The 10965-nt window shown below is 46.7% G+C and overlaps 1 protein-coding gene across 1 annotated transcript in view; it reads right to left on the reverse strand.

Annotated features, from left to right (window-relative positions):
• Positions 1–3757: 3757 nt before the first annotated feature.
• The window catches only part of C8H10orf53 (chromosome 8 C10orf53 homolog), a 13023-nt gene continuing 5815 nt past the window's right edge, over positions 3758–10965 (reverse strand). The window contains exons 2-3 of the mRNA XM_021204117.1: positions 5651–5770; positions 3758–4332 (exon numbers count right to left, since the gene is read on the reverse strand). Coding sequence (XP_021059776.1) covers positions 4268–4332; positions 5651–5770 — 185 coding nt within the window. The 3' untranslated portion in view covers positions 3758–4267. The remainder of the gene's footprint in view (positions 4333–5650; positions 5771–10965) is intronic.

Below are 10965 nucleotides of genomic sequence, written 5' to 3' on the forward strand. Positions count from 1 at the left end.
TAGTATTGTCTGATGGGAATATCACTGGTACCGTCTGGTCTGGTTCCTGCTAGCTTGTTAACTGGTGTATCTCAGCAATTCTTTCTCAACGTCTGGGTGTCTGCTCTTGACCTCCTCTGAAGGGCCACTCAAGTGGGAGCGTCATTTTCACAAAGGTCTCTGACCATGCAGATGTATGCAGTCCAGTATCTCTCAAGAGGCACTTCTGCATCTGGAGAGGTGCATGCGTGTGTGTGTGTGTGTGTGTGTGTGTGTGTGTGTGTGTGTGTGTGAATTCAGCCTCTCTGGTGTCATTTCAGAAAGCCGTCTGCTGTTATCTTTGCATATGTAAATGATTGGGTCAAACCTTTCACTGGAACAGAGTACTTTACATACAGCCCCACTGTAGACAGAGCTGCCATGGGGATCCTGGGACGAGTAGCCGTGGAATTTATGGGGAAGGAGAATGACGCCCAGACCAAAGGCACACCTGCTGCAGCCTTGAGCAAACTACTGATGGCCATGGATGTGCTTGCTTGTCAAACAGCATTGTGGGTTTTGTTTTGCTTTGTTTTGTTTTGTTTTTATAAGGACTTAAATATATAACTCAGTGCTAAAACTCTTGCCAGGCGTGTGGATGGTCCTGGGTTCAATCCTCAGTACCAGAAAAAAAGGAAGAGAAATAAAATAGAAACCCAGACGGGTAGCATTTCTGGAAAGACCCAGAAGACTAAAAGTCCCAGACCTGTTTCCTCCCGGAAAGCAAGAGTGACACTGGAGGTGAGTGAAGGCTGTACCCAGAGCCTGGACACACCTCTCTCTCCACCCTCACAGGTTGCTGGGCTGTTGTCTCAGATGAGCTTGGCTCTGTCTGCCCGCTGTCACCCCGCTGTCACCCTGCTGTAGCTCCTGAGTGTCAGCTTACATGGAGAAGGCCGCTGATCTGTTTCCTGTGGCTTGGGACACTTGTTCCCAGCCAAGCTGAGAGCACCTGGCTTCACCACCGGTTTATGACGTTTTCCCTTTAAATGTTCAATTCAGGAAGGCTATCCCTCTGTGCACACAGACACCTGTGCACACACACACACCCCGCTCCCCCCCCCCCCCCCCCCACACACACTCCCCCACCCGCCCACACACACACCCCCCCCCCCCCCCCCCCCGTCAGACACCCATGTCAGCATTTTCTTGTCTTCCCCTGGATCTGGCTGGCTGGTGAGCTTTTCCTGAAAACTTGGCCCCCTCAGGGAGCATGCGTGCTGTCACCTGTGAGGTGCCCTCCAGAAACACAGAACCAACCACAGAGGCAGCAGCTGGGCATTAGTGTCTGAGGAGAATCATTTGGGTCTCACTCCCCGGGGTTACTCTGGGAGATGTGTCCAAGGAAGAATTAAGCCTCAGAGGGTACAAGGGTCTCTTCGCAGTCTTCTGTCGGTCACACTACTGAAATGGTCCTGTCACTGACTCAGGAGCTGATGGTCTCCCCTATATGGCGAGGTCACAGGATTGCTGGTCACAGATTTCAAGGATAAAACTAACAAGAGAAAATAGGTGTGGTTAGCAGGGCTTCCAGCAGCAGTCCTGGAAGTCCTGGAAAGCCCCCTCACCTCCCCCCCCAAATCTATTCATTAACATTTTTTAAATGAAAAAGCTTAGTAACTCTAAATTTCATTTTAAAACTGCTGAGACAGAACCATGCGTTTGATTTTATTCTAAAAAGGATGCTTGCTTGCTTTATGCGGGCCACTAACAGGGCATCATTAATTTGTTGTCTTCTAAAGTTTGAGATGTGATTAATTAATTGGTGTTTTAAAAGCATTAAAAGGCACCTGGATGTCTGGCTTGCTGAGGCACAGAGCATGTCTATCTCCACAGGGAGTGAGCAGTTCCTGGTTCCCCACAGGGAAGTGTCTTCAAGGAGATGGAAGACATGGTCAGTCATTTCCAAAGAGAGTTAGGCCATGTGACTAGATAGCTACCATGTCAGTCTTAAGTATATTTATATTCTCTCTCTCTCTCTCTCTCTCTCTGTGTGTGTGTGTGTGTGTGTGTGTGTGTAAGGACAATTGCAAGAGTTGGCTCCAAGGCTGGGCAGGGGTGGCACACGCCTTTAATCCCTGCACTCGGGAGGCAGAGGCAGGCAGATTTCTGAGATTGAGGCCAGCCTGGTCTACAGAGCGAGTTCCTGGTCTACAAAGAGAGTTGGCTCTGTCCTCTTACCACGTGAGCCCTGGATCAAACTCAGATCTCTAGACTTGGCAACAAGCTCCTTTTATCCACAGAGTCATCTCGCTGGCCCTTACGTTTACTATAAATATTTATGTGATAGTATTTTTTTCTATGGTTTGGAATAGGTTTTTCCTGTAAGGTTTGTGTACTGGAAGTTTGGTCTGCAGTGTAATGGTGGAATCTCTGAGAGGCAGGACCTAATAGGAGGTAGCAGATTCATGATTGATTCTTGAAGAGGAGATGAACGATGGTACCGGGGACTGAGTCTGGCCTCACAGGTCTCAAGAGTTATTGTAAAAGCAAGCTTAGGCCTGTCTTGTGGTCGTGGTCCCTCTCACAATGAACATCACCTGCCATGTAATGATACATCACCAGACACCAGCATCACACGATTTAGACTTTCTAGACACAGAATTATGAGCCAAGTAAACCCCTTCTCTTCATGCATTACCTAGGGCCAAATGCTGAGTTACAGTCACAACACAAAATGGACAAAGACAACTTCTTACACACATGCAAGGAGGAAGAACGCCCCTGATTTAGACACAATGTTTGGACAGTTAGTAAATGCTCAGCTATGTGGGGACAAGATCAGTATAGGATACTAAGGTAAAAGGAGAAAATACACCATGATCCTGATCAGGCAAAGTCATGTTCCCTTTATGTTTATTTCTGTGACTATCTAGAGCTAAACAGAAGAAATTCAATGTGAAATACATCCAAATGATGCTGAATTCTACTCTGCCGTTATGATGTATTTTCCACGGTTCTTTAGAGGAAATATATTCCTCTAAAATTCTATATTGAAACAAAGAAAGATGTTATGTATTTTGTAACTGAAGTTGGCCTCTCACTAAGGACTAAGGAACTGTGAAAACCAGTGACAGACATGGGAAGGGAACTGTCCCAGAGCCTGGGCTTCTTGCTAAGGGGAGGATTAAATATTTCTCTGAGTGCTTTGTCATCTGGAGTGACTCTGACAGATGAATCTTGGGCCAAGGCTCCAAGTCGGCACGTGGAATCTCTGTTGGGCTTCCTTATTTGGGGATGGGAGGGGACCTGAGGCTTCCTGGGATGGAGGGAAGGACAGATTCCAAGGTGGATTCCAACTCTGCAGGGCATGAAAGTACCTTCTTTCTGCACAGTCTCCACCGGATCTTCTGAAAGATGAGTGGTCTTCAGACAGCCGCATGTGTGGCATCAGACAGTGGTGTCTGCGCATATATATTAACATATTAAATATATTCTATATAAGATACATAAATACATAAATTAATATGTATTCTTATACACACAGAGCATAGGACTTGGGAAACAGACACTCATCATTTCACAACTGATTCTTTTTTTTTTAACCTTGCCTGTCACTAAAGCTCCTTTTCATGAGGTCCTTTTCTCCACCAGAGAGACCGAGAGCCACTCCAGTCTGCCCCAGACTGTCTCCTGCCTCCTTCAGAGCATCCTGATGAACTGGCTGACACAAAAGGCGGCAGATGCTTTTCTTGTTTGCAACAGGGACAAGTAAAGATTTGATTGCACATAGTTTTATACTAGCAATTAAAAATGTATTCCAGTAAGAGCAAGAGATGAACCCGTACAGACGGTCAGGTTTCCGAATTCTGCATTTACGCTGGTTCGGTCCAGACTTTCAGAGCCCTCATTCACACCCCCTACTTGGAAGCTCGTTAACTTCACCTACTCCTGGTTCTTGGCAGGCTTCGGAATGCAATGTCTAATGCTTCTGGCAATGGCGCTTTATTAGGGGATGGTGCTCAGTTATTAGATTGCATTTTCTTATTTCCTTCAGATCCAGTGCACCTGATATTGGAGGGCTCTCCCTATGGGCCGAGACTGAGAGACGCTGCCAGGGAGGAGGTTTTATTATTTTTGTGGGTGCCTATGCAGCCAGATGAGAATTCCAAATTGGACAGACTAGTGGACAGGTGGCATCGCCATGTCCTGACTGGTAGAGCCCACCGTCCATGTGGCTACTAAGCCCCTTTTGCGGCTACTGTAGACTGCAGGACATAGCTGGTGTTCTTCTGTCTGCTCCACGCGATCAAAAGGCATTTAGCACAGCGATCCTGGCCTCTTCGCACAGTGGGTCTAGTTTGCCATCACCCCCTAGAAAAATAGATAACACTATTGATGTAATAATAAATATACCTTGAGTTTTCACTAGGAGTGTATTTTTGAAGGCTACAGGCATGCAGACTGTTAAGCAGCCCCTAGCAGTTTGGGTGGAGCGCTGAAGTTCTTGCTCTTAGGCACCGGGAGGCAGACTTGGTGCCAGTCTATGGGGCCAGAAATGTCCCAGGGCAAAGAAATGTGCAGACTACAGCTTATCATGCCATATCCTGTGAATATACTGACTCTAATTGTCTCAGAAATCTAGATAAAGTAAACAAATAGAACAAAAATCATGTTGAAAGAAAATAATTATAATAAGACATGCATTACTAATGTGGAAAAAAGAAACTAAACACAAAACCTTATTTTCTTCCAATTACATCTGAAGGCTGGGCTCGGCTTTCTTTCCTCTCCTCTTCTGTCTACAATGTTTGGCAAAGAAGTTGAGCAGCACAACACTGCACCGTGTGTGTGTGTGTGTGTGTGTGTGTGTGTGATGTTTGTGGTATGTGTGTGTGGTGTGTTTGTATCTGGTGTGTGTTTGGTGTGTGTATGGGTATTTGTGTGTTTCTCTGTGTCAGGATATATGTGTGGTGTGTGTGTTTATATGAGTATGTACATGGTGTGTGTCTGTGTGTGTGTGTGGTGTGTGAGAGTGTATATGGTATGTGTGAGTGTGTGTTATGTGTGATTGTGTTTGTGTGTATATGGTGTATGTGTGTGGTGTGTGAGTGTATATGGTATGTGTGAGTGTGTGTTCTATGTGATTGTGTTTGTGTGTATATGGTGTGTGTGTGGTGTGTGAGAGTGTATATGGTATGTGTGAGTGTGTGTTATATGTGATTGTGTTTATGTGTACATGGTGTGTGTGTGGTGTGTGAGAGTGTATATGGTATGTGTGAGTGTGTGTTNTATGTGATTGTGTTTNTGTGTANATGGTGTGTGTGTGGTGTGTGNGAGTGTATATGGTATGTGAGATTGTGTGCTATGTGTGAGTGTGCGTTTGTATGTATATGGTGTGTGTTGTATGGTGTGTGTGTGTGTTTGTGTGTATATGGTGTGTGAGTGTGAGTGTGTGCTCACACAAGTGCATACCCCCCCCAACACACACACACTGTCTTTCATGTGCTGCAGGGAACAGGGCTCTTGGAGTGAGTTTGAAATGCAGAAAGAACCCCAGTTTGACTCTAGGCATGGCTCCCTGACCATTTCCACTGGAAACAGAGGACCTGCTCAGCAAAGGCTGAGGGCTGGGGAGAGCGCCGGCCTTACTGCTCAGCAAAGGCTGAGGGCTGGGAGAGCGCCTCCTTACCAAACTCCAGGTCTTGGATATCACATTGAAAGACCGTCTCCTCATTTACCACAAGCTCCACCAGATTCCAGTCTTCTATCTGCTCCAGGATGATCTGATGTCCATCTTTGGCCAACACAGCTGGAAAGTAAAGAGGGACATGTGTGACGTGGATAGATTCCACATTGACCTATGTCCACGTCCTCGTGGATGTCAGCAGCTCGCCTCCTCCCTGGTTGTTCGCCATCATAAGCTAACCACCTGGTGGGCACTCGCTGCTCCCTGGCCTCCATGTGTCCTTAAAATCTCAGGAAAGCAAAGACAGACCCTCAAGTGACATAGGCCTTGCTTGTGAATTTCCTCAGACCTGGAGGAACTATGAGGAAATATTCCATCTCCTGGAAGTGGCTGCTGAGTGTCCTACAGCTCAGCATCATGGAGATAGTGCTCAGTATTGGAGGTGACCCAGGATCCAGAAACTTCTTTTCCCACTGATGGAAATATAATTTGGTTGCTTTCTAGAGGGCAATTTATAGCGGAAGCAAAGACCTTCAAAAACATGTTTCAAGAACATTCTACTTAAAAGAAGTCCCATAAAGGAAAAAAAAAATCAGAAATACAGGCAGATTTTTGCAACAAGACCTTCTTTCTATAATACCCAAATTCTATGAGCAGTTTACTAGTCTGATAATAAGAGGCTGACGGAGTGAGCCGTGCTATGTGTACACAATGAGAGTTTAATTTGGAAATTTAAAGCTGTAGGCTGGTGAGATGGCTCACTGGGTGAGGTGCTTGCTGCTGACACTCAGCCTGAATTCAGTCCCAGAAATCTGTGTCACAGAGCAGGAGAACCAACTCGAGCAATTGTCCTCTCGTGTTCACATGTGTGTCATGATGTACAGGGGTGTGTGCATGCACACACATGCACATACACACAATATGTAAATACATATGGAAAAATAGTGACTTAGCTAGCTGGGTGGGTGGCAGTCTCTCTGAACCTTTGAGGAATGGGAAGCAGTTTGGTCTGGCAGAGGATGGCGGACAGCATGTGAGTTGGGTCTGTTTTGCCCTTCAAAGAGTCGGCAAAGGTGTCTAAGTGAAGAACCGTGAGTTAGCTGGGGTGGTGGGGGTGGGAGTTCGCGCCTTTAATCTCAGTATTTGGGAGGCAGAGGCAGGTGGATCTCTGAGTTAGAGGCCAGCCTGATCTACAGAGTGAGTTCCAGGACAGCCGGGGCTACACAGAGAAGCCCTGTCTGAAAAACCAAAACAAGAAAAAAAAATGAATTTTAAAAAATAGTGACACTTGTGATAAGAACAAAAAATCAGGATGTAAATATGTATAATATATTAAGAACATATACCCAATATTAATTAAGCTATGTATGTAAAAAAGAAGAGTCCTGTGTGGTGGCAAACCTATAATCCCAGCTCTAAGGGAGACTGAGGCAGAGGATATTGAATTAGAGGCTCACCTGGATTACAAAATGAGAGCCTGTCTCAAAATTCAAGAAAAAGAGCCAGGAAAGGAAGCTCTCCGATTCATCCTCTCTCCGAGGTGAGATTATGTAAAACGTTTACTTACTCTCTCAGCATTTCCCACAATGTCTACAATAATCAGAAAACTTTTAAGAAGACAGATTTATTAATCTCACCTTTGAGTCTGAGGCTTGCCTATCATTTACGCGCCGCGGCTCCTTCCTACAAGCTGGCCTCGGGTAATTTGTTAAGACAATCTTTCTTTTCCCCTCTGAACCTAGGTCTTAGGCCGGCTAGGCAAGCTTCCACTACAGCCCCGCCCACTCCATCTCATCTGTGGCTCGCTCGCAAGGCAGCCCCCCCACGGTTAGTCTCCCCAGCCATCTTCTCTGGTTCCCCTCATTCTCTCACGACCCCATCCATCCTAGAGCGGGTGCGCCATCGCTCACCTTTAGAATTCTGCCTGCTGGGGTGAGCTTTTGGGTTAGAAGGAACAAGGCATCAGATGGGGTCGTGGTTTTTTATTTTTATTTTTATTTTTATTTTTTATTTTTATTTTTTTACATTCCAATCAGTTTTCGGAGGGGAAGACGACATTTTTGTCAGTTAATTGCATTTAATTACAGAGACAATCGCTGTTTCAGAATGCTGTTGTGTCCACTCCCTCATCCTTCAATCAGTTCAAGTACATCCGGCCCCAGCTGCGAGCCTTTTAATTGCATAATTTGGATTTCACTTCTGGAAAGAAACTTGAGAAAGACTCGGTGAGGGTCTCCATTAACACAATCAGCTCCCCAGGCACCAGGGGCTGGCCCTAATTGACCTACCTCAGCTAATGCCTCTTTCCAGAGAACACCCGCTTCGTTTCTTTGGCTTGTTTGTGCTATTGTATCCTGTTTTAGTGTCTTGATCTTAAACATCTTTGAAGAGGGCACGCAGTGGCTTGTTTACCTGGACGTCGTCCAGCTGCTTTGGAAGGGCCGTGCATCAGCTAGGGAGACAGTGATGGAAGTTCATGGGTAGGAATTTCTGGCCTCTCCTTCCCCTGCCCATTGCACCGCTCTCCCCAACAGGAAGCAGCTACACATGGAAAGGTGCACTGCGGCTTCCAGGACATAGGCTTTGTGTAGTCTGTAGACCTTCCTGGGGAGTGGACTGGAATTCGAAAGGGATGGGACGGGAGTCTAGCTCTCACTCCGCTCCAGACTCCTAGGTTAGCTTTCTAAGGCCCGAGGGGCTCTGAGAGAAGAGGAGACAAGGACTAGGCAGAGGATCCAGCAAGAGACCTCAGGAGGCAAGCACTCCCAGCTGCCCACGACTTGTCCCTGAAAGGCCCGCCCGTCTGACTGAAACTCAGGTTACACTCGGCTTTGGAGTATTTTATAGGAACAGCATTACCCTTCCAGGACAAGGTGTAACTGAAACCCAATTTGGTCCACAAAACAAGCCACCTGTAGAGTCGAGAGATGAATGGTGAGGGTTCCCAGGAGCAACTGAAGCAGACAAGAAGAGATCTTCTGTTGAGCAGACACCTGAACTCTTTAAGGACAGGTCTCTTGACCTTCCTGCAGGAACCTGGGGTCAGCACAGGCTTCCCAAAGCAGCAAACTCGGAATGGTAAAGAGTACCATCACTTTCCCGGCGGCTATTGGTTACCTGTCTGATTTGTACTCTAGTGACAACTACCTCAGAGTCTGTCACACTTATCAGCCTCAGGACTTCTATCCCTTCCTGTCAGAGAGGAGGTAGTGAGCCTGGCTGTAGCAGGGCTTGTGCAGGCTTAAGGGATGAGAGAAAACGACCCACCTCCCCCACCTACCCCTGTCCCCGGAATTCCTGCAGCTCATCCAAATGCCACCACTTGGCACAGAGGGGGACATAGTTTCCTGGGCTGCTACTGGGTTGTCTATTCAAAGAAAGGTCAGATAAATATGTTCCCCCGAAACAAAGTCTATGCACAGGCAGTGGCTAAACTCCAGCATAAATCAGCCAGAGGCGCTAAGCCACCCGCAGAACACCCACCTCTTTGAAGTGGCACCTCATTCCTCACAGGGAATCCGGGATAAAGTGCAGGGACAGGGGAGAGGCTCTGTCCTCCCTGAGCTGGCGGATCTGTGCACCATCTGCGGAGGATGTCAATGCTGCTGGTACACTGACGGATGGCTCTCCGTCTTTTCACTCAGAGCAGACAGAATGCCAGTGACCATTAATGAGCGCAGCTAATGCATCGCTGGGGATTGGAGGATGGTACTTGGGTGCCTTGACTAAATAAAGATGGATTCCATTTTTAATGGTTAGTTCCAGTGTCTTCCAATTCCTTTGAGGGCGTCCTTTGGCAGGCTCAAGTACAGTAGATGAGGAGAATCCATGACCATGGCAATTACTTAGGGCTCTTTTAAGCACTGGTTTAGTGGAAATTTTGTCTTTTTGTTTTTTGGTTTTTTTGCCAAGCCATTATGATTCGTGAATAATAAAGAACAAGAGTGTTCAGATTGTTTAGGGCATGGCACGTTCAGAAAAGATCAGGCATCCTTCCAAAGACAGCGGGGCTTCGGGAAACGATAAAGCGCTATGATTTTTAAAAGTCATACGCAGAATTCAGAAGCAGATACTACAGAGGAGGGCCTGCAAGCAGGTCTGCTCGCTCCGATGGGTCTGAAGCGGGAGAGTGGGGGTGGGGCGGGGGAGTAAATGTTCCCTGCTTTGTTGCTATTAACACCTTGGCCCTTGTCACCCGGTCCTTTGTAAATGTTGGCAGCTGTTATTAAGCACGGGTATACACAGCTTACTTTACAAATCAGCCACCTGCAGATGCCTTACAAACCTCCACAGCCATCAGAAGCGCCCCAGGACTTCCTCAAAATACCATTTCCCCCCCAAGAGGGACCAGCAGCTTCTGGCTCCACTGAGTCCTGTACCTATGCACTACTTGCCTCTCTGAGGCGAGAGTGCCACGCATCCAGTAGTTCACCGAGCTTCTCTGATCCCTGTCTGCTTTCCTCCCTCTCTGTCCTCCCTCTCCGTCCTCCTCCTCCACCTTTCCTTTCCCCCACCGCTTTTGTACTTTGTTGGGGGGGGTGTTAGCAGAATCTTGTGGAGTAGCTGAGGATGCCCTTGAACTCATGATCCTTTTGCTTCAGCTTCCTGAACGCTGGGATCACAGGTACTGCCAAGCTGACTGACTGATTGTCCTTCTTCTTTTGTCCTCCCTGCTTCAGAGCCCCAGGCAGCCCAAGATGGCTTGAATCCTCCACCCCCTGCTCTCCAAGAGCCAGAATTACAGATGTACACTGGTTTTTTGTTTCTCTGTCTTTCTTAAGGACTTTTTTTTTTCTTTCTGAGACTGAAAGTACATCTAAAAGATTTTCGGATTACAAATGTACAAATGTAGAGCATACTCGGGATTCTGTAAAAATCTTAGACATTATAGAAAAGGACAACATTTTAAAAACCAGCCTAACTTTACCTTATGCCCCTCTCCCGTCATCTGTTCTCTCAAGCGGAGAGAGATCACGGTGTGCAGGAGGCATAGGGGAGGCTCTACACCTGTCTAGTGCTGTGCTCACCCACCTAGGCCTCCACCATCCCTGTCAGGTGCCAGATGTGCTGCAGCGTCTTGAGCCATTGCAATTTCTGATTGCTTCCGTTTTTCTTTTCTTTTCTTTTCTTTTCTTTTCTTTTCTTTTCTTTTCTTTTCTTTTCTTTTCTTTTCTTTTCTTTTTTTACCAAGAATGTTGCAGAAAACATTGCTAGTATGCCACCTGTGTAACCTGCAGGGTTGGGGGTGGGGTGCAGTAAAGGCAGAATCTGGAAATGAAACATTTGGTTTCTGTTGTGTGGGTTACATTTTTTTTTTT

The sequence above is a fragment of the Mus pahari genome, chromosome 8 (genome assembly GCF_900095145.1).
Source record: "Mus pahari chromosome 8, PAHARI_EIJ_v1.1, whole genome shotgun sequence".
In the NCBI taxonomy this organism is placed as follows: Eukaryota; Metazoa; Chordata; class Mammalia; order Rodentia; family Muridae; genus Mus; species Mus pahari.